The sequence below is a fragment of the Cheilinus undulatus genome, linkage group 1 (genome assembly GCF_018320785.1).
Source record: "Cheilinus undulatus linkage group 1, ASM1832078v1, whole genome shotgun sequence".
Classification (NCBI taxonomy): Eukaryota; Metazoa; Chordata; class Actinopteri; order Labriformes; family Labridae; genus Cheilinus; species Cheilinus undulatus.
Genome location: NC_054865.1, coordinates 28,189,173 through 28,213,094, shown reverse-complemented (window position 1 = coordinate 28,213,094; position 23,922 = coordinate 28,189,173). Strand labels below are relative to the sequence as shown.

Genomic DNA, 23,922 nt, shown 5'->3' with positions numbered 1-23,922 from the left:
AACAAGAATGGGACAACATTCCTCTCTCAAAACTGCAACAGCAACTGGTCTCTTCACTTCCCAGATGTTTACAGACTTGTTAAAAGAAGAGAGCATGCTACACAAAGATAAACATGGCCTTGTCTACCTCATAAACTCTGTGGTTGCTTTAGGATGTAATGTTCCAGTAGAGGGCGCTCACGTTACACACATAATAGTCCACATGTTCTAGTAGGAAGTAAGTGAGACAACACTACAGCAGTATTCACACATCTTCCAGAAAAACAAGGCAAAGTCTGTTGCAACAGCTGTTTGCATGGTTGTTCTGTTAATTTTAACCTATAGCCCAGAGATTAGCTAAATTCATCTTTCTTTAAATTAAAAGCTGTCTACCTGCCTTATAAATATTGTACTACCAAATACCAAACATAATACCAAAACTTTGTTCTGTTTATTTTGTTAAAAACGTCCTCTTTTGTGACCCCCCCCTCCTTGGCAGGCAGAGAGAGAATCCCACAGAACATACAGAGTTAGTCCTGTCACTTGTTTTTTCATTGGAGATTGTGTGTTAGAATAGCCTCTGATCTCCTGTTGTATCCACATTGTTTAACTCCCCTCTGGACACTCCTAACAGTGCTAGATGGCAGATTTTCCTCTTCTCTTTTCTGTAGAGGGTGTTTTTATTGGTGTAGTTGAATGCAAGCTGTTTGTGATTTATCTCCTTTGCATGCTCAACATGTCTGCTCTGTTTGATTTTGATTAAGCTGCCTGAAAATACCCCCTTCACAAATTTAGTGCATTCTTGTTTTCCATTTAAGATGACATTGGTTTTTGGCCTACTTATGTTTAAAAAAAAAAAAAAAAAAAAAAAAAAAGAACAACAACCCCAGACCACTCAAATTCTGTTACTTTGGCCACTTTTGTTTCTGATTAGAAAAACTAAATCACCAGCCAGGCGTAGTGGAGCCTAATAATGCACAATCAGAGGTACAGATAACAGAGGTGGTCCTGTCAGGACTGTCTGATGCAACCTTCCCTGTTAGTAAAGCCTTCTGTTAACTTTAATGATAAAGTTAAGATATGGATATTCATAATAATAACTTTTTACTGGTAATGTTAACTATGTAGTCAGGCGCACTGAACTAAAGCATTTGGAAAGTAATGTCAGACTAAATAGCTAAACCATGTTGTTCACAAATGTCAGGATGCAAGAAAATAAAAGAGAAAAAACTGAGAAAACTTTAATGATTATAACATAATTGTGTAAAGAGGCAAAAAAGGCAAGAAGCAACAAAAATGGGTTGAAAGTGGTGAATGGAAGTGGCATAAACAGTGGCAAGAAATTGGAAGAAATTAGATTAAAATGGCAAAAATAAAGTGGTAAAATCAGTGGAAACCAGCAAAAATTGGATAGTAGCGCCAGATAAGAAGAGGCAAAAATGGGTATGTGACAAAAAGGTGGCAAAAGAGGAAGAAAAACAGAAAAAATGGGTTTAAAGTGGTTTGAAAGTAACAAAACATATGCATAAATGGACCTAAAGTTGCAAAACTTGGATAAAAGTGACAGAAAAAAAATGTTGCAAGAAAAGGTGAAAACAGCAAAAATGCCTCAGTGGTGTCAAAACAGTGGCAAAAATGGACATATAGTGACAAAAGTTGGCAAAAAGTGGCCAAAATGTGGAAAAGAAAGGGTGAAAAACAGCAAAATAGGTCAATGATGGCAAAAAGAGCAACAAACAGCAAAAAGGGGTTAAAAGGGACAAAAAGTGGCATAAAATAGGGAGAATGGGTAAAAAGCAGCAAAAGTTGTTTAAAAGTGACAAAAATGTGGTAATAATGTGATGGAAGAGCCAAATAAAAAGAGCCAAAAACAGACAAATAGGTGGCAAAGAGGGAGAAAAACAGCAAAATGAGGTTTGAAGTGATAAAATAAAAGTAGCACATTTGCATAAATGGGCATAAAGTTGCAAAAGTTGGAAAAAAGTGGCATTAAAGTTGCATCCAAAGATAAAATACAGGTAAAATGCCTTAAAATTGGCAAAACAGTGTCAGAATGGGTTAAACATGACAAAAGTTGACAAAAAAGTGGCCAAAATGGGTTAAAGGTGACATGAAGAAGTGACAGAAATCTTGTGGAAAGGGGTTAAAAAAAGTGTCAAGAAAAACTAATTTAAACATCAGAACCTGGGAACAGCTTGATGCACTTTTCAGCTCCAAAATGAATTAACTGCTAGCCAGGAAGCTAGCACCTATGCTACTGATCAAACGTACATAGATTGATACCATCAGTAAATCACAACTACAGAGGGTCCACTGTGGTATTCACTGGGTTTGTCAGGGGCCCAGCCAACTCTGTGGGCAATCCTGTCTATATGTAATGACATTATACACAGTGAACTGATCTGCTGTATTTTTGGTATACCTAGAAATAACAGTGTTATTCTTACACCCTTTTCAGTAAGCAAAATCATCTCTGTTTGTTGCCTAAATGAATTAAAAACTTTTCTTAGTTCATTTCACTGACTGATGGAGAAAAAGTGCATTTAAAACCAAATCATCTCTTAAACTTACTGCTTGAATGTGGTGGAAGCTAGAGTGTATTTAATTTTTCACATTTTTGTCTTGTTTTACAGTACGTTGTTGAAACTACCCTGCTTGTGTTCCAGCTGGCAGAGATAAAGGAGCCTTTCATTTTAACGTTAAGAATCTCTCATAAAGACACTCTCATGTGAAATCTTTAAAACTGCTGTGTTAGAGGTTTTTTTGGGATTGTTCTAGGCCAAAGTTTATGAAGCTGTTGTAAGAGGGGTCAGATGTTTGGTGAGTTCCCATTAACCCTGATGCTGTGTAGTTCGGCCTAACTCCATACTGCTTCCTCTATTGGTCGTTATGTGGTAATGCTGTGCAGGGTGGAGTGAGTGATTTAATGGATTGACACATGATCATATCTTGTGACTGTAGAAATAGACTGTATTTAAGTTTTCACATTTTTGTCTTTTTTTACAGTACGTTGTTGAAACTTGCACCATCATTTAACACCCAAGATAAAGTATCTAGCAGTTGGCTAATGTTTCTCTTAGTTGATCTTCTCATATCACCTTATCTTTTGTGTTTGTTAAAATAGAATAAACAAATGGGAATCAGGTTGTGCTCATATCCTCAAATTAGTGTCCTATGTAATTCTGAAATAATAAACACTCTTATGTTGTGAAATACTGTTATGACAGTTTTTGTGGCTTTTTCAGTGCCTTTTGTGGCTTTTCCTTTGTAAAGCACTTTGGGCTACATGTCTATGTATGAAAGGTGCTATGCAAATAAATAAAGTTGAAGAGTTTAAATGCATCAAAACCTGCAGTTCCAGCTTTGACATATGCAGCTTTTCTGATGCTTGTTAAAACATGCATTGACATGTTTGGCACAAGATCCCTGAAACTAATTTGCTGTGAGTGTGGGTTTACCGGAAAACCTGCCCACCTATTATACATGGAGATTTACAGTAAATTTGGGATTAATGTATTCAATGAGCATAACATAATCTTTCATCATGAACGACAACAGACGCATCTGCTGAAACATGAGTCGAGTTTGTTTTATTGATTCCAATGCACATTTTCAGTGTATATGAAGCAAAGGCATGAGTTAAGGTTAACATGAATGACTTGAAAATGTCTCTGCATCTTCACTGATTTATTTCTTATTTATTTTAGGCCATTAGTCATGTGTCAGTCTGATCTTTGTCCTCATGAGCTTGTTTGACTCCAGCTGTATGCCACATTTCTGTTCTGATTCATTCTGCTTCTCAAGCTTCTTTTAATCTGATGAGATCATTTGATTTAATTAATGTATTAGACTTCTAGATGATGCTAATCCTTAGGTAGAGTAAACACTGACACTGGTTTTTCTCACAGGGTGCAAAGTGGTGGTGTTTCAGGATTCATTTTGATAGTCAGTTGTAACCAGTTGGGAAACTTAGTTTCTCAAAAACTTTAGGTTTTTCAAAGATGCCTTTTAAATAAAAATATGATTACTACATCTTATTTTAATTATTCACTGCTCCACTCCCCCCTTACATCAGTGTGGAGTTCAGCTAAGGCTCATGTGTTACACTCAGATATGCAGTTTGGTAAAATGATCCCTCTGTGTTTATGGTGGTTCTGACTGAGTGAATTTAGTGCTGCCTCTACTGTTATAAAGCCACACAATACAATTCTGCATGATGTGACAGGGGTGGGGATGGAGACCAAGCTGACAATAAAAGCTGACTTTTTATAGTGAGAGTAGCAGACTGGGTGCTGCAGAGAAACACACACATACAGAGTGAAACATATCAGATGTTTGTTGTGATGTAAGGATTGTTGCTTTGTTATACATAATATTGTAAGGGAAGAGGAGAGTTTAGTCGATCATGAGTGCAACAGTATGTGGTTACAGTTCCTATAAAATGTATTCATTCCCTTGGAGCTTTTAACCTTTTATTGGTTTTATAAATAAATCATGGTCAATATAATATGGCTTTTCTGACAAAAATGCCTCTTTATTGTCAAAGCAAAAACAGATTTCTACAAAGTAATGTCAGTTAAAGAAAAATGTGAAATGTGAAATAAGTGATTGCATAAATATTCACCCCCTTTAAGTCAGTATCTAGTAGATGCACCTTTGGCTGCATCATAGCAATGAGTCTGTGTGGATAGGTCTCAATCAGGCTTGCACATCTGGACACTGTAATTTTACTCCATTCTTCTGTGCAGAACTGCTCAAGCTCTGCCAGGTCGCACTGGGATCAGGTAACTCCAGAACAGTCACCATTTCTGTATAGCTTTGGCTGATGCTTTGTTTCATTGTATTGCTGGGGGGAAAAAAACGTCGCCCAAGCTGTAGTTCTCTTGCAGACTGAATAATATTGTCTTCCAGGATTTTCCTATATTTCCTATGAATTTCACTCTCTACCTTTACATGCCGTCCAGGGATGGCTGTCATGAAGCATCCCCACAGCATGATGCTGTGTGCTTCACAGGGGGATGGTGTGTTTGTGGTGATATGCAGTGTTTGGTGTCCAACAAACATAGCATCTTGCCTGATTGTTAAAAAACACTGCTTTGTCTAATTAGACCAAAGACCTTTCTTTCTACTTGGCCATGGAGTCTCCTAAAGGACTTCACTTCTAGTGGAGTAGTCTAGGTGTCTTGGTGACCTCCCTCACTTGTCTCCTTCTTGCACGGTCACTCAGTTTGTGAGATGGCCTGATCTAGACAGATTTACACACGTGCCATTTTTTTTCATTTCACGATGATGGATTCAACCAAACTCAAGGGGATGTTCAATGACTGACATTTTTTTGGTATCCATCCCCTGACTTATACTTTCCAATAATCTTTTCTCTGAAAAGCTTGAAGTGTTCTTTTGTCTTCATGGTGTAATGGTAGCCAGGAATAATGATTAACCAGTAACAGGAGCTCCAAGACACAGGTGTCTTTGTACTACAGTCACCTGAGACACATTCACTGCACTCAGGTGATCCCCATTTCACTGATTATGTGACTGATTGCACCAATTTGCAGGACCTATGTACATATTTTTGTCATTACTTAATAGACATCTGTTTTCACATTAATACAAAAGAGGTATTTTTTTGTAAGTTTTTGTCAAAAAAGCCAAATTATATTGACTATGACTGATTTTAAAAAATCAATATAAAACATCCAGGGGACTGAAAACTTCTTAAAGGTGTGTCATAAAAGAATGCCTTTTATAGTATGTCCCCCTGTGTGCATGTGCATGTTTGTGGAGGCGAGGCTGGGCATGTTAGTGTGTCATTTCCTGGAGGAAAATGATAGCAACTAATGTTACCACTTCCTGTAGCATCATACCGATGTGTCAGCTGAAACAAACCAGCCCTCTCTCTGGGTCTTCTTCTCTTGTTGTTTGACTGTGACAAGAAATATGAGTGTACAGAGACACAGAAGTAGAAGAGGAATGAGAGGAAAGAGAGGAGTGTCATGGTCAAAGAGAGAAGTATTTAGCCCACAGAGCCACCTCTGTCTCTGTGGTACAAGAACTCGACAAATATTTGACAGAGTGCTGACAGTAGCATGCACACACTCACACAAAGGTCAGTGAGTTGGACAGAACCCCAGAAAAAGGCCTTTCAAACATCATAAACTATGTGCATTGTGTGTGTCCATGTGTGTAGCAACTCTGTCTGATTTAAAAAGAGCACTGAAAATGACATAAATAACAAAAATTCAAAGTAATCCCAAGTTCATTGCTTAAGTTTGTCAATATAAGAATCCATCCATCTTTTTTGGACCTTGCTGTTGGGGCCGAAATCCTTCCCAGTGACTTATTTATTTATTCATTTATTTGATAGTCAAAATATATTTTGATGCTTTTTTTACTAACTCTTTCTAAAATGTCTGATTGCAACTAATAGTAAGCGTGTCTATGAGAGTACCATTAAGAGGAGGTTTGTCATGTAGAATCTCTGCACTTCGTGATAAGGATCAGTGGATGCAAGCTGAAAATTTGTGCTGATTCTCAGAATATATGACGATCACAAAACCACAGATTGTATCAGCATGCTTCCTTCTTCTTCCTTTATCATTTAGAGGCACAAATCAGCTCTAGTAACACAGTCTGTACCAATGACTAATATCCATCCCTGCAGGGTCTTAAAAAATACCAGTATCTTGACATATTTTTGAAAAGGAAAAACTTCTAGATAAAAAGTGTTAAATGCATCGGGAACATAGTGTGATAAGATATGTCTGATATGAGAAAACAAATTACTTTTATCATTTTTTACCATTAATTTGAAAAACAAGAACTCTAGCATATAACAAAACACTGGTATTTCAAGTGTGTCAAGTATAGTGTCAACATTTTAAATCTCGTTAAAGACAATAGTTCAAAATGTTGTTGGTAAATGCAGAAGGACTGAGACAATGTGTGGAAATTCTGATTGATACTTGGGCTTAATTTTAATCTGTTGGGATGTTAAATTACAATGTATTAATGGACTATGCTCAACTGAGTGCAGGAGGAAGCAGATACAGAGTTTTAATGGTTACAAATATGGACAAAAATGTTGGTACCCTTCCATTAAAGAAAGAAAACCAACAATGCTCACTAAAATAACTTGAAACTGACTTTTGATTGTCATATTAAATTGTATATTAAGGTAAATTTTGTTTGCAATAAACAAGAACATCATCCAAAAGTAATCTAATTTTTGATATCTGTTTAACTTATGCATTAAAGACCATTCTATACACCTATGCAGATGACTTTGAATATGATTGGACAGTTACTACAATATATTTGACTGTATCAGCTGCAAGTTGACAACCCCTTTTTGTTTGTGTTATCTATTGACATTGTGGTTACACATCCTTACTTTTCATGTTACACACGTCTGCTATAAATCAAACAGGTTTCAATCTCAATTAAAATAGGATTTACCACCTTGAACAATCCTGTTAAATTTAAAAAAAAGCCAAAACAAAATTTGATGCTCATTTAAGGTAAGTAAGAGGAAGAAAACTGCCTTTGTAAAGCACTGATGCTTTTCAGTTTATTCTTCCCAAAACAACTGCACGAGAGATCCTTAACCTTTTTTCCCTTGCAGCTTATCAGCAACATCCGTCCTGATGAATGTTCATTTTGTGGCGTCAGCTTTAAAATGGTCAAAAACTCTGACACTTCTTCTTATAAACTTCCTGAAAATAGCATAGACATTGCATTACATGCTTTCAACAGGAGTTACATTCCCCCATGTGTCCCCACCCCTCCCAATCGTCCTCTTCCAGCTCCAATGAGCTCAGGAGCTCTCTGAGAAACATGTGAGTCATCAGCTTTAGAGTTGCTGTGATAAATACAATTTATCTGCCTGAGGCACAGGGACAGACCAGGTGTAAACACTTGAAATGTTTTAACTTGTATTTACTGCAACAGTGTTACATCACATAAAATGAGACAAACATCCTAAATGAGCAGGAGGAAGTACATCAGTGTACTGCAACAGGAAAGGTAGATGTACCCAAATACAAAAAGTGTTAGGTTGGTAGGTAGGTAGCTGGGTAGGTAGGTAGGTAGGTAGGTAGGTAGGTAGGTAGGCAGGCAGGTGGGTAGGTACGTTGGTAGGTAGGTAAGCAGGTAGGCAGGTAGGTAGGTTGGAAGGTAGGTAGGCAGGTAGGTAGGTAGGTAGATAGGTAGGTAGGGAGGGAGGGAGACAGGCAGGCAGGCAGGTAGGTAGTTAGGTAGGTAGGTAGGTAGGTAGGTAGGTAGGTAGGTAGATAGGTAGGTACACAGGCAGGTTGATAGGGAGGAAGGTAGGTAGGTAGGCAGGCAGGTGGGAAGGTAGGCAGGTAGGTAGGGAGGTAGGTAGTTAGGTAGGTAGGTAGGGAGGGAGGGAGACAGGCAGGCAGGCAGGTAGGTAGGTAGGTAGGTAGGGAGGGAGGCAGGCAGGCGGGAAGGTAGGTGGGTAGGTAGGCAGGCAGGCATGCAGGCAGCTAGGTAGGTAGGTAGGTAGGTAGGTATGTAGGGAGGGAGGGAGGGAGACAGGCAGGCAGGTAGGTAGATAGGTAGGAAGGGAGGGAGGGAAACAGGCAGGCAGGTAGGTAGGTAGGTAGGTAGGTAGTTGGTAGGTAGGTAGATAGGTAGGTACACAGGCATGTTGATAGGGAGGAAGGTAGGTAGTTAGGCAGGCAGGCAGGCAGGTAGGTAGGTTGGAAGGTAGGTAGGCATGCAGGTAGGTAGGTAGGTAGGCAGGCAGGCGGGATGGTAGGTAGGTAGGTAGGTAGGCAGGTAGGTTGGTAGGCAGGCAGGCAGGTGGGTAAGTAGGTAGGTAGGTAGGCAGGCAGGTAGGTAGGTAGGTTGGTAGATAGGTAGGCAGGTAGGTAGGGAGGGAGGGAGGCAGGCAGGCAGGCAGGTGGGTAGGTAGGTAGGTAGGTTAGCAGGCAGGCAGGCAGGCAGGCAGGGAGGAGGAGGCAGGCAGGCAGGCAGGCAGGCAGGCTGGCAGGTTGGGAGGGAGGAGGCAGGCAGGCAGCCAGGCAGGCAGGCAGACAGGCAGGTGGACAGGCAGGTGGGTAGGTAGGTAGGTAGGTAGGCAGGCAGGTAGGTAGGTAGGTTGGTAGGTAGGTAGGCAGGTAGGTAGGGAGGGAGGGAGGCAGGCAGGCAGGCAGGTGGGTAGGTAGGTAGGTAGGTTAGTAGGTAGGTAGGTAGGCAGGTAAGTAGGGAGGGAGGGAGGTAGGCAGGCAGGTAGGTAGGTAGGTTGGTAGGTTGGGAGGGAGGGAGGCAGGCAGGCAGCTAGGTAGGTAGGTAGACAGGCAGGTGGATAGGTAGGTAGGTAGGTAGGTAGGTAGGTAGCTAATTGGGCAGTCAGGCAGGTAGGTAGCTAGGTGGGCAGGTAGGCAAGTAGGTAGGTAGGCAGGTGGGCAGGTAGGTAGGTATGTAGGTAGGCAGGCAGGTGGGAAGGAAGTGAGGTGGGCAGGTAGATAGGTTGGCAGGTATGCAAGTCATGAGCACTTGACAGATTAAATCAGCGACCTGAGGTGTGTACTCAAAAGTGAGCAATTCTAATGCATTTGTAAACTAGAAAAGCAAGTCGGAGAGCGCAGACCTCTGCCATTAGCCCTATCTCCCAATCGTAAAGAATTCTGGGGCCAGACGGTAATCTGGGTCAATCCCAAAATCTAGTCAGTTCTTCCTCATGTCATTTCTGACATTTCCTGAAAATGTCATCAAAATCCGTCCATAATTTTTTGAGTTATGTTGCTAACAAACTAACAAACAATCTAACAAACGCTGCTGATCACATAACCTCCTTGGCGGAGGTAATAAGGACTTTAGAGTTTATAGTAATGCATCGTAATGTGTGCATTTGTGCACTTAAAATATAACTTTGCGTTTTAAGAATACAACTGAAATGTGAAACTAAATTTTGTTCTTATGCACTTTAAAATGTGCTCTAGTAAGTTTACATGATATAGTGGAAAGTATACATTGACAGTTTGCATTCAAAAGTGCACACCTAAGCTGGGGTATTCATTAATGATGGTACATGGCTCTTTAAAGCTCCAATATTTGTGCATCACGTGCACCTAGTGACTGCTTATGGTCCAATTCACAAAGCACATTTCACTATGTTTTTTTCAGGTGCACATACACCTACAAAGTTGTTTATATATATTGACATTTTTGCTGCTATTTTACCCCAGTTTTACTTTTGAGTAATATTATATCATTTTTTGTTAAGTAATTAATCTCCCCAAAACACCGCATGGGCTGGATGAGCCCTTCTCACTGCCAGGACTGTATGACACTTATAGTTTAAAACAATAATGTAAGTGTGCAACTGAATGTGTGTGCAGTTAAAAAAATTGTCCTTTGGCCAGAGGTGCTGACTGGACTGCTTTGTGACGATTTCTCTTTGGCACATTTTTGGGTATCCTCAAGACCATGTGGCTAATGCTGATGTGCCCAGGAGAGCAGGGACAGGAAGGGTCAACTGCCCAATATGGGAACAACACCTGCACTTCTATGGGCACCTGGCGTGCTTTCTCAGGCCTGATCCAGCTCTTGGTGTGTTGGACTAGATTGGCATGAGTATGCTGCAGGCCTGGACAATGGCCAACAAAAGGCCAAAGCAGTGCAGGGCCAAGGTTGATGCGTCCTGGGGCCTACAAGTACAGTAGGCTATGTCTTGTTAGTGGGCACTCAAAAGTTTGCATTTATATACCTGTTAGTGTGCACCCTCACAATTCAAATGTGCACTCATGCCACTGAGAGTTAACATGCAAATCTACACTTGAAAGTGACTACATTTTCAAGTGTGCACTCAAAAGTTTGTGTTATTGTGATATTATCTCAAATATATGTTTTATTTTCGACTCATATGTTGGTTTTGTGTGTTAGACTTATTGCCCTTGAAAGTCTTTATTCAATTAAACTGAAAAAGACTCAACTTAGGGCACAAATCAGACTAAAAGACTCGACCTCTTTGTCACCTCCACTAAAACAAGTGGCTGACACACCCCCTCACTTACATACATGCATGCACAAATAAAGCTTCTGGCTGCTTTTTATAAACTAAAGGGAGCTAGAAGGGAAAACTTAACTGAATCACAGTAAAAGCAGTCTCAGAGTCTTCTTATCTCACTTCATAGTGAACTTGCAGCCAATTAAGAAAAACTCTCGCTTCCTCCGTTCCGTTTTAATACCAGAAACTCAGATTGAATCTTGAATGCTATCTTGTGGTATTTCCTCAGCCTAGAGTGCGTGGTTACGCAAACTCGGACGTCTTGATATCCGATAGCCCGTTTGAGGCAGCTAATGCAACAGTTTCCACTGAGGATGCTCACTTTCTTCACGAGAAGACTTCAGGAAACCATGACGCACGCGGAGGGCTGTACTCTTCTGGGTGGTTTGGCAGTTTAGGGCAGTTTACGCGAACTCTTCTGTGAGCCAAGACGCTGCACTGTGCAGAGGAGAACCTTTCTACTTTTGACAGATTGTTGAAGAAAGACAAAGCGGAGGATGAAGCTGCTGCTGTTCGTCGTTGTCTCCTGCCTCGCTTTACAGATTGGAAAGGGTAGGTCGACTTTTTGTTTGTGTAAAGTACCCTAACACTGTAGACGTCTGTGAACAGGTTGTACTGGAAGGTATTACAGTTATTTTACGTCTGGAAAGACGTAAGTGCGCTCAAAATACATTAAGGGGAAGAGTTAGCCAAACTGTGGTCTGAGGACCACAAGGGGTCTTTGATTAACTAGCTAAATGATACTGATATAAGCCTTAATATGTCAACATAATGCGAGTTCTGACGGTAACTAACTATGACTCATGTGTTACTGTTACTCTGTCTGTCTTACTGCTGGGCTGCTCCAAATAAAACCACAACTTTAACACCTCTATCTTTGCTGTAATCAGTTTTGATGATGAAAAAGGGGTCATTAGCTTACTTTGAAGTTCAAGATGGCAAATACATGTGGGGGCCATAACTAGTGTTGTTCATATTTGGAAAAGGAAATGACACTTCAGTTTCCGAGTTGGTTTCGATGTGACATAAAAGTGTGTACATGGGGAATTTTGGACCTTCACCTTCACAAAAGAACTACTGGTATTTTGTTTAAATATAGAACAATGAAACTAGCAGGAAAACCCCAAAGAAACTAGAAAAAAAAACTATATCATGTGTTCACCTGTTACTGCTTTGTTTTTAAATGATAGATTAGCCCATAATAATGGGCTATCAAAAATACACAAATATACAGTATTTGTTTTTTACACTTTTTAGTGGTTCAACACAAGGTTTTATCACAGGCAATATTCCAGGGGATGATAAACAAATAGTATTTTTTTCATTTACCTTTATTCATAGAGGGGATTTCATTATTTAAATAAGGGGTCATTTTCTAAAGAGAGACCAGATCAACAAAACAACAAAACATGGAAAATAAATAATTTGAAACTAACAATGCAAAAGTAGCAAGTGGTTGTTGTATTTAAAAGTAAATAATTAAAACAAAAATTCTGACAGATTCCATTTTCTATTCAATTTGACACAGACATTTCCTTTAAGGCCAGCCTCAAGCTTTGAAAAATGAAATGCAGAAAAACTACAGTTCCTTGAGTGTTCACTTGAGGCTGGCTCCAAAAGCCCTCATGTCACACACACTCTGGCTGTGACGAGCTCACACACTCATTCCCTACTCCCTATTCACTATACAGTGAGCTACATAGTGGACTCATGATCACACAAAAACGGTTTCAACGCTACTGTAGCCGCAGACATTGGCGTCATTGGTATTAACGTTCTGCAACAACCGCTTGTAGATATCCATGACCAGGGCTGGGTGTTGAAAATGACTGATACTCAAAACTGATACTCAACCAAACTAAAAATATTAATAGATGAGAAGTTTTGTGACTTTTGTGGCAAGATGATCATACATATTTTTGTGCAGTATCACTTTTTAGTGCATTAAGATGATGTCTCACATCACGTCTGTAATCATCGTAGAGAAAAAAAGTTACTCCGTGCTGAATCCTTAGCACTTTCTTTCAGATGATATATTTTGGCTTTGGTTTGCTCGTTAAAGCTCCGATCTGCAATGTATGGTGGTACTGCTGGACCAGTGACCAGGGGTGGAAAGAAAGGTTTTTTTTTAAAGTAGCTTGGTCTGTCCACACTACAAATAGTTAAATTACACATTTAAAGTGTTAAATATTTCACAGTGTGACAGAGTTGCAGTTACTCTTGAAAAACATGATAAGATGGGCCTCCTCTGACAGGAACAAAGCAGAGAATCAGCCTAATCGCAAGGCCATCAAACTGACCCTCTGTGCATCCTTAAGGGACACCTTAAGTCACAGGCGGGAGCTTTAACTCAGTGGGTAGCTTCACTCATGGTGCAAATGTGTCTAACAGCAAAAAACAACAACAGTTCACTAGAAACATGACCAAAGAACCTCAGCAGGGCTATGTGCACAACAGGCTACATTAAAGCTCAACTACACATAAAACACATTTATACTCTCTGGCTAAGGGCGTAATGGGAACTTTGCCCATACATTCCCCCAGATTTGAAATCACGGTGAGCAGAGCTTTGATCAATTGACTCTTTAGAGAGTTGAACTAACACTGATGGATCAACACTATCAAATAACTCCAACACTGAAGACCTTTTCACTTAGAATGGAGTTAAAATTACACTTTGGGAGTTAAAATCCTGACCCTGAGATATCAACACTCAAGCTTTTGCTGTGTACATCAGCTGTTTTTGATGTGACGTGGAATCATTGCATGTAGAATAAATGGTATTAAAAACTTAATGGGTAAGTGATGCCTTATGATGGTATATCAAGCACAAGCAGTGCTAAAATATTATCAGTTTATATCAGGCCAGCAGCTTTTATTTTAGTGACAGTAATTCCATTTATCTTATTGGCACAGAATATTAACACTGTTTGTCACAGGAAGCTATTCACCACATGCTAAAGCAACATTTAACTTGTAATTTAGAGCAATACAAATATTATTAATCTGTTGAAGAGATGGTGGTAGTCTGTCTTTGTTCCCAGTTCTGTGGGTATTTCGTGACAACTTTTCCAGAGAAAAACAGAATTTCCTTTCATAAGCCAACAATCCCTTAGTTTATTGGAGTTATTAAGATGTTTTAGGAGTAAAACTGTGCAAAGAGCCTGTATAAAATTATATGAACAAGAAATATGAGTTTAAGTCTGAGCACTTTTGTTTCAGCATTCATGGATCTATATATTAAAATGCTAAACATCTATTGTCTGACAGTCAGGATTCTTGATCAGATGATTGGCATGGGTTTGGTTTTACATTAACTCTGTTCCTACTTAGAAACCTGTTATAATGTTAACTTGTTGCATAGAAACAAGGAAGTGTTGACACTGGATGTTAGTGTAAAATAAGTTTAAGATGAGCTGTCATTAGCTGTCTGTGATGTGTTGAGAAGCTGTGAAACTGTAACTTCCTTGTCCTCTCAGTACTGCACAAGCTAACCGTCATTTCACCCTGTCGCAAAAAAATGTAATCTCCTGAAATGTGGAGCCAGTAAACCCTAACTCACACACTGAACTGATCCAGATGAGCAACCAGACGTTTCCCAAGAATGCTCAGACTGAAGTGATCTGTTGTATTGAGTGTTGCATGAGAGCAAAAAGAATTAAATAAATGATGCATGAAGATGACATTTCCTTTTTCAACAGGAGCTCCCAAGAAAGCTGTGTATAAGTTTGTGAAATGTAACCCCGAGGGTGGTCAGGCCAACTGTGTGACCCAGCAAAGTCCAGAAATGACATGGAGCCCAGAGCTACCAAGCAAACTGCCCGCTTCAGCTGCACAGTACCTGTAAGTATTCGTAATGAGAGGTCAGGATGTGAGCGTGGATTTGTGTGTGTGTTGCTCAGAGTAAGGTGAGAGGAGCAGAGAGTTCACCAAAACAACACAACTGTCTCTGAGATGATATAGCATGCTTTTGTCAGATAAATGCAGACTGTAAATATAGAAATGCTGATGCTGCATTGGATCTGTTACCTTGGTTAACACAACTCCAGCAACGCCACCTCTATCTGTGTATGGATTCACGTGTTTGTGTGTGTGTGTTTGGGAGTGTATAAGTGTCAGGTTTGAGGCCAAGAAAAGCCAAAATAGAGGACAACGTGGAGAGATAAAGAAAGACAGCGTGAGAGCCTGACAGAGAGTGGCCGAGGAGGTCAGAAGAGGAAAGAAAAGACTGACACACCACATGGTTTTATTTATATTGTAGCTCAAGAAAGAAGCAGGATTGGACATATGCATGGTTTTTAAATCTTTTTAAAAGTTTACATGGGTAAAAAGGCATAAGTGAAAGTTAGAATGTGGCAAAAACTAATGACTGAAAAACTCCATTATCCTGACTGTCATTAGCCTTTTTGAATAGCTAAATGCAAGATTTGGCTGGGATTTATTTTGCTGTCATTATTATTGTTTCTTACCTGTCTTAACTTTTATTGTATTTATTCCTGTGGTTTGAGGACTGGTCTGAATGGTACTACTGGCTGTGAAGCAATTTGGCCCTTGGGAATATTAAAGATATCACTGATCTTTGATCTTAAGACAAGGGGCATGCTGTAAGTCCCCATGTCCTCCATCAAAATGTACTGTAAAGTTTCTGAGAGATAGAAGCATAAATACCTGAATATTTCATATCACATCTCTCTATTATCATATTGTTTGAATGAGCAATCCATCCAATGAAATTTCTTGGGTTCAATTGTCCAAACCCCTTTATGATCTGTCACTAAAATTTATAGAATGGATTTTTTTTTAAAATCTTACTGGTGTCAATCAAATTGCATCTCAGTTCCACGTGAAATGTATCTGCACTGTATTGGCATTTAGAGCATAACTGTACACCACATTTCAAAGTTAAAAATCTGATACTGCTTACTACCTTAACATATTCATTGGATTTTTACAAAAGTTTTAAAACCACTGATAACCATCCATTAAATCTGTATGATATTTAATCAATGGAATATGAACTTTTCCGTCTTTGTTGCAGTATCTGCAAAAATAGGCAAAAGTCTTATGACAAATTTTGCTTCAGTCTCATGACATTTGAATGAATTTGTATATTTAAAAATATCTGTCATATCGGAAAGGTCACTGTGTCAACACCTCACACCCTCTTTAGCGGATGGTGTGAAAAGCTCATCAGTTTTTGTTTTGCTCTAACGAACTTTTTCACAGTTTACAGTTTAAAACAAACACCGTGTTCCCTTTCTGGACAAAGTATTAAATACTTTAATGCCATTTTTCACTTTGAGACTCTCCGTCTAGATAGTTTAATAAAGTTCAACTTGATATTAAAAACAGTGACCGTCTGGAATTAATGAGCCTGGAGAGAATAGTGTGTCAGTGTCAGCGTGTTTGTGAGGGTATTGAGTACTTGTGGATGTCTTCTGTGGAAATGTGTTGGACTGCTGAGAAAGACTGTATCACAGTCTTGGTCTTAGGCCTTGGCTTCCTCTCTAAGAGTTCCTCTTAGCAAACAGTGATTATATCAGCTAACTGGCTCATAAGACGAAGGAAACTTGCTAAAGGAAAACCACAAATCATATTTTATCATCTACTATGTCAAAATCACACCGTGTTCTAAATGTTTTAAAACAGCTGTAACATCAGCAACACACTCTTCATATAGATAACTATATAAACCATCACATACATGTTAAAAAACGGTGTCATAGCATATCTAAAACATGTTCTTTGTGAAATAAAAATATGACAGACGGCACAGTCAGATGGCCTTGTGTTTGGGTTGTGGCAGGGCCGGATTAAGAATGCAGATGCCCCTGGGCACAATATCTTGGAGGGCCCCTGAAACCCCAACTACCTCTGCCACCGTACATACCCATGCAAACAGGTTTTGAATATTAGGCTGGGGTTTGGTGGAGACACTGGAAGCTTCTAGAGGATTTAAACTGATGACTTAGGATCACATAAAAGGATGAAATCTACACTTGTGTGAATAGAGATACATATCTATGAAATTTCAGAAATATTATTATTAGTTGTTTTTTTATTTCTTCTGCAGTATGTGTTTAAGCTTTTAGAACTAAAAAATACAAAATCTGTTTTTCTCCCAGTTTGGCCTAAGGAATAAAATTCCCATATTGTGATCAGCTGGGTCCATTTTTTCATCATCATCATTCAGGATATTTCTTTTTGCATTTATTGATCACTATACTCAATAGTATCATACATTTACCAGGCTTAAAGATTCAAGGCTTTTAAGAAAACATCAAGGGCATACACCCTGCAAACCACCCCATGGCTCTGCCTGTGATTTATAGAAATCCACCACCACACAGGATTTACACACAATAATGCCAAAACAGGGTCAAAAACGTAGAGTTATAAACACTTTAGGGATAACTGATTACAGACATATTTCAAACGCACCTGCAGCAGTTTTTTGACTAGATTTGTCATGTTAGACACTGAGCCATTACACTGTTTGAGGGGAAAATTCCCTCTTTCCATAAAAATTTGCCTCTTTTCATTAAGCGTTTAATTTACTGACCAGGACAGGGACAGAAAGAAGCAAACAGAGTAAATCTGGACTGTCTGTGAGAGCTGACAGGAGTGCACTGCAGTTTTTTGACACTTGCAGACAATGATCAGGATAATAATTTCATCTACATATGACTTAAAAACAAATGATGTGTACATAAAGTATGTAAATATGACTCTGACGTTACTGTTTTTAAGATATCCAGGGGTTAAATGAGTCTGTGCTGTCAGCTGTTATGCCAATGATTTATCCATGTTTGGGACATTATGAGGATGTGTTTCTTTCACGCTTCATTCAATGAGAAGACTTTTATTCGAACAGTAAAAAATGTTATTTCTCAAGGGTAGTGTTTAAGTGAATGCAATATCTACTATTCTGTGCTTTACATGAGACTGAAGGATTAGACGTGCATGTTACGGGTTCAGATGGAAGGGGATGGCACGCACTGCATGAGTAGGTGTTAATGGTTAGAAACTCAGGAGGAATGGGCAGATAGAGTCCCATGCAGGGCTCTAACTCAACGCCCGTTCAGCACTGTGTGAATTAGGTAAAAGAAAAGTTTTTTTCTCTCTCATCGTCATACTGGGCCCCCATTGGGCGTAGGCCCCTGGGTCTGTGCCCATAATGCATCCCATGTACACAGGTGGCCATAGTTAAGTTTGGCCTGTGACTCCTTTCCTGCATGTCTCTCCCCTCCTCTCTCTTTTCCTCGTTTCTATTTCTAATTCTTTCCTTTAACTCTATGAGTAAAGGCATAAAACCCCCTGAATATATCTTTTAAAAAAAAGACAAGCCAAAAATGCATAGAAAATGTGAATAACAAGGACTTCATAAACCATCAGTGAGTTGCATCAAAAAGTACACAGTGTGCTATCAGGGGCTAGACTAAAAGACAGCATGTTTAGTAGTAGTATTGATAGGAGTCAGACTCTTACATGGCCTCCAATGTTACATCAGTGAGCTTGAAAACAGCGGGCCTCAGCTTCAGCTCTCACCTTAGCAGCTTCTCAAACAGGAAGCCGGAGGGAAGTGTTGAGAGGAAGTGGGCTGTGACGCTTGGTGGACTGCTGCTTCTGGTCTATTGTTTTGTCTGTGTAAGTGCCACATTAGTCTGAAGCTCAGGTCTGAAAAGTGCCAGATAACATTTAAAAACATCAGTGACTAAACTCAAAACTGACACTTTGATTAATGTACATCTATGAAAAGCTGGTAAGACTCAGCCATGTTATGGCAGGTGAAGTTGTTTCCTTGTCTTGATTTTCTTAAACTTGTGACTTTCTTACACAGTCCACAGACACAGACTGTGAAGGTAGCAGTGTACTCTAGCAGCTGTTTAAATGCTAGTGCATAGAAACATTATCCTGGCTGATTAGAGTCTACTTGTTAAAACCTGAGTTAAGTGTGGTTACAAAACTTCTACAGTAAATGTTATTGATAAAGTTATACTGCAGGGCTAGTAAAGGTAAGAGGAACATTACATGAGCATTGTCTGCCCCTGCTAACACCCACACAGCCCTTAGGTGAGCTTTAAAGGCACCTGTGTAGGCCTTTAATTCTGTGACATCATCTGCCAACCTTTGTGTGGCAGTATGTATGTGTGTATTTATGAGATGTTTCATAACACCTCCAGATGCTCCTTGTAGGAAAAACATGCCCCCTTTTTATCATTAAATCTTCTGGAAGGAAATTTTGATTTGTTTTCATTTTGGCAACTGTGTGTACCAGCAGCATATTGCAATATAAATGTGTAATTAGTGTTTTTTCTTTCAGCAACTTGTTGTTAATCAAAAACTGACACTTAACCCTGGCAGCAGTTTCAGGCTTTCAAAATAACTTTTAAGAAATGATTAAAGTTACATTTAATTTAATTTTGATTAAATTGTGGATAATAGTTTCTATTGCTTTAGTAAATCATAAAGAGGCGTCAGTGTCAAAACCAGTCTCTTTTGTGACCATTTCAAACTCTTCATATGAGATTTAAACTGAACATTTATATCATGAGGATAAAAAACAGTGGGGAAACATTGACTGAAAGGGTAAACTTTTGTGTACACAAAACGTAACATAAAGATCATTGAGTGGATGTTTATATGTCTGGAAACATGACAGTGAGACTGTTTCCAGCTTTGCTGAGTCTGGTGTTTAGTCTGGGATGTTGGGCGTTTTTGCTGTTACACAGCTGAAATGTCAAACAATAATTAACATGAAAAAGTATTATTTATCAGATAAATATTGAATGACAAAGTCTTGTGATGAAGCAAAATCCAGGCTCCAAAACTGCATCAAGATGTTTGAATGTATGACTCTTCGTCTGTTTGCAGGGAGGCAGAGCCAGTGGAGGATGAGAAACCAGAGAAAGAGGGAGAGGAGGAGCAGGTGGAGGTCCAGAAGGACACACCGCTGCTGGGTGAAGAGGGAGAGTCACCTTTTGTTTACTTCTATGAGGAAGGTTCTGGCTATGAGGGCTCTGCATTTGAAGACCTGTATATGGCTGACAAGGCTGTTGAGATGGGTTCTGGTGAATCCCCAACAGAGAAAAACTCCAATCTTCAGAAAGGTACGTTTTTGGTCCTGTGGTCCTCTAGGTCCTCATTTTTCCACACCATGATCTTTGAGCTGTCATGTTCCTCTGTCTGTAGGCACGGAATGGAGGAGGCTGTTGGGGTTGTTCAGGAGCAAGCCTCTGGTTGGTGAAGCAAAACCAGAAGAGCAGGAGCTGAAGGAAGACGACCTGCTGCAGCTGTAGGCTGAACACAAGGCCAATGTCAGACTCACACATACACAAGGCTAGCATCTATTGTATTTCCACCCTGTCTATTCAAATCCTAAACACAACATCAGAGACAAAAGCCAAATGTATAGAAATATATTTTTTGTATTAACACTGATGGAAATAATTTTTGCGTTACAAGTACTATGAAAATGTTTCTGCCAAAGGAAAAGAAGCACATACTGCACATTCTTTGTCCTGTTGGTAGTGCCCTTTATTTTGTGCCTTTTTGTAGAAAATATGAGTAAGAAGGGCAATTAATTTAATATGAAATAAAAAACATGCTGTAAAATAATTGTAAAACCAGTGCAATACATTTAAACATCTGCCCATGCCTTGCTCACTCTGTGCAGCTGTGGTTCAGATCTTTTTTAATTGTGTTTTTGAGGCATGGGTTCCTGTAAGACACACAAAAACAAAGACATATTTTTTGTAATTTGATCCCTTCGTCTCAAATGTTTGACACTTTTGGGAAGTTATGCAACCGTCTTAAAGAACTTCAGGTCTGCAGTGTTGAATGAAAATATCTAGCAAACCCAAATCCCTCAGGACTGGCTTCACGCAATCTTAACCACTGTGAGCTGGAGCATATTCCAAATATGTACGCTGCACACTTATGCATTTCAACATGCGCTGTGTTGTATAATTTGCATTTTAAATACTTCCCGTAATAAAGGATTTATAACAACAGTACTGATTATGCTGTCAGATTTTCTTTATTCCCTGCTATTTTTATGTGTTTGGTAGACTGATTTATCTTTTCTCTTTCACTTATTTGGTTATAAGAGTGTCAAGCATTTTGATGAGTTTATTCTCTCCAGCCTCAGCACATTCTTCTCTTAGCATATGATTTTTTTTAATATTTAGATGCTTTGTCATGAAAGAGATCTTCTAAAAACATGAATTTAAACCTTTTGGGCTGTCAAACTATAGAAAACAATATGTATTCAATGGAATACAAACAGAAATATTTCTCCTTTCTGTACATTTCAGCTGTTTCATGGGACATTAAAGACAAAAGAAGCATAAAGTCAGTACTACCAGGGTATAATACCCATTGTCTAAGCTCCCAAATTCCAAACAGGGAAAGACTGAACTGATAAGTTAGTGTGGGAAAAAACTAAGACTGAGTAATAGTAAGGACTATTACGCAAGGAGCATTTTTAATTTTGGCCAACAAGTATCAAGAAATATCAGAGAAATGACAAAGTGATGTGTAAGGTTAGCTGTGTCATAAATTTGTCCACCAGAGGGCGCTGATAGTCTTGTTATGAACAACAAGTTTCCTAACTGAGCACAGACGATGGTTATAATTGAAAGTTTGTATGGATTCCCTGGGGGAAATTTCAACATAATGTGGTTTTGTTGAAAAGAACACGATATACCTTAATCATAAGTTTCTATCCATGTATCAGATTCTGTCAAGATTCTGAGTTTTAACACATCCATTAAATAAAGTGATATAGTAAATGTTGAAGGAAGAGAACATACAGACTGGGATTATGTGAACAGAAACTTAAATCATGGAGCAGTTGTATTCAAACATTTGAGTTATCATTCACTGGCATTGTCATGCTGTTTTTTTTTTTTTTTTTTTTTTTTGGCCAAGATTTAAATAATTCAAAACTGATGTTTAGATTAAAGGCTTGAGTTGCATGTTTGAAACTGACCTTGTAACATGTTGGCAATAATCAGCAACATTAGTTTTTTCTCTTCTTGCTCAAAGAGGACCAAAATAAAACTTCTCTTAAATAAGAGCATGAAATATTGGTGAGTATGTGAGTCTGAATGTGTTGTTCATGATGATATATAACCTTAAAAATTAAGAATCATCCAGATGAGGCTCTAATTCAGGATTTATTTTAGAAGCATGCACCTAGAATTAAAATGATAACAATCATGTCCATTTGTGCAAATAATTCAGACTGATTTTTTTGACTAATGCACAAGTTTTATTGTGATTTTTAGCATCTTTCTTTTGAGCAAACACTGTATCAACACTTTATTCTGGTTTAATGTAGCCTACCTGTGTAAGCGCTACCCTTATAAAACATTATGGCAGCATATCTGAGTGCATTTTAACAAAAAGAATATCACGAGAAAGTTAATTATTTTCCTGTGATTTTATTGAAGAAGTAAGACTTTGCTATTCAAGAGTCATCATTACAAATGAAATATTTCAAGACTTTTTTGTTTTTAATCTCAATAATTACAGATTATAGCTCACAAAACTCAATAACCCACTATCTCAAAATATTAGAATATCACAAAACATCGGTCCATAGAAGGATTTATTGTACAGAAATGTTGACGTCCTAGAAAATTCTGCTCATTTATACACTCAGCACTTGATTGGAGCTCTTTCGGCACAAATTACTGCATAAATGCAATGTGGCACAGAGCCACTCAGTATGTGGCACTGCTGAGGTGTCATGAAGTCCAGGTTACTTTGATAGCAGCCTTCAGCTCATCTGTATTGTTGAGTCTGGTGTCTCTCATCTTCCTTTTGACATTTCCCCAGAGATTCTCTATTGGGTTCAGGTTAGGCCAGTTGGCAGGCCAATCAAGCACAATAATATCATGGTCAACAAATCAGTTTTTGGTAGTTTTGGCTTTACTGTGGGCAGGTGCCAAGTCCTGCTGGAAAAGGAAATCATATCCACAAAGCTTCTTAGCAGATGGAAGCATGAAGTGCTCTAAAATCTCCTGGTAGATGGCTGACAGTGTTGACTCTGGACTTGATAAAGCACAGTCAACCAGCAGCAGATGACATAGCACCCCACCTTTTCTTACCACATTGTTCCCTTCCAGTCAACTCTCCTTGCTTTGACACAGCCTCTGAGAACAGCCTGCCCTTTCAGCAATGACTGTCTGTGGCTTACCTTCCTTTTGGAGGGTGGTGATGATTATCATCTGGACATTTGACAAGTCAGCAGTCTCCCCCATGTGGTTGTGTGTGTTGAACCAAAGGGAATGAAGGCTCAGGAAACCTTTGCAAATTAGACTTTACACAATATTCTAATATTTTGAGATGGTGGATTTTAGATTTTCATAAGCTGTAAGCCGTAATCATCAAGATTAAGGCCAAAAAGTCTATGGACTAAAGGAATATAAAGGAATATTTCACTTTGTATGATATATCTACAATTTGTAAAGTTTAACTGTCTATAGTAAATCACGGGGGAAAATGAACTTTTACATGATATTCTATTTTTTGAGATGCACCTGTAAACACATCATACAAGACTGATATGAATAAACCAAAATATGAATGCACTATAATGACCAACAATGATGAAAATCCAGGACAATTGTAATCAAGGGCATTATTTAAAATGTATGGAAGCCCACTGTGAACATACTTTTATGACATCTTGTTGAAATTAATGAAATGTGCAAGGTACAGCAGCAGCAGTCACGTTTATTGTATGAATGTATATCCTCTTGCTTTTCTAGAATTTTTTTTCTGTTATTCTTTAACTATTGTCCAAAATTTACAGATGCAAATTGCAGTCACATGAAATGTATTAGCTCTGTTATTCTAAGTTAATGGCATAATATATATATCTTCTGTTTCTCTTTTCT

The 23,922-nt window shown here is 38.8% G+C and overlaps 1 protein-coding gene across 1 annotated transcript; it reads left to right on the top strand.

Annotated features, from left to right (window-relative positions):
- The first annotated feature begins 11,340 nt into the window (after positions 1 to 11,340).
- On the top strand, positions 11,341 to 21,030 carry srgn (serglycin). The gene is made up of 4 exons (XM_041786995.1): positions 11,341 to 11,566; positions 14,716 to 14,857; positions 19,889 to 20,124; positions 20,207 to 21,030. The coding sequence occupies exons 1-4, from the start codon at positions 11,512 to 11,514 to the stop codon at positions 20,311 to 20,313; spliced, it is 540 nt and encodes a 179-aa protein (XP_041642929.1). The 5' UTR covers positions 11,341 to 11,511; the 3' UTR covers positions 20,314 to 21,030.
- The last annotated feature ends 2,892 nt before the right edge of the window (positions 21,031 to 23,922 follow it).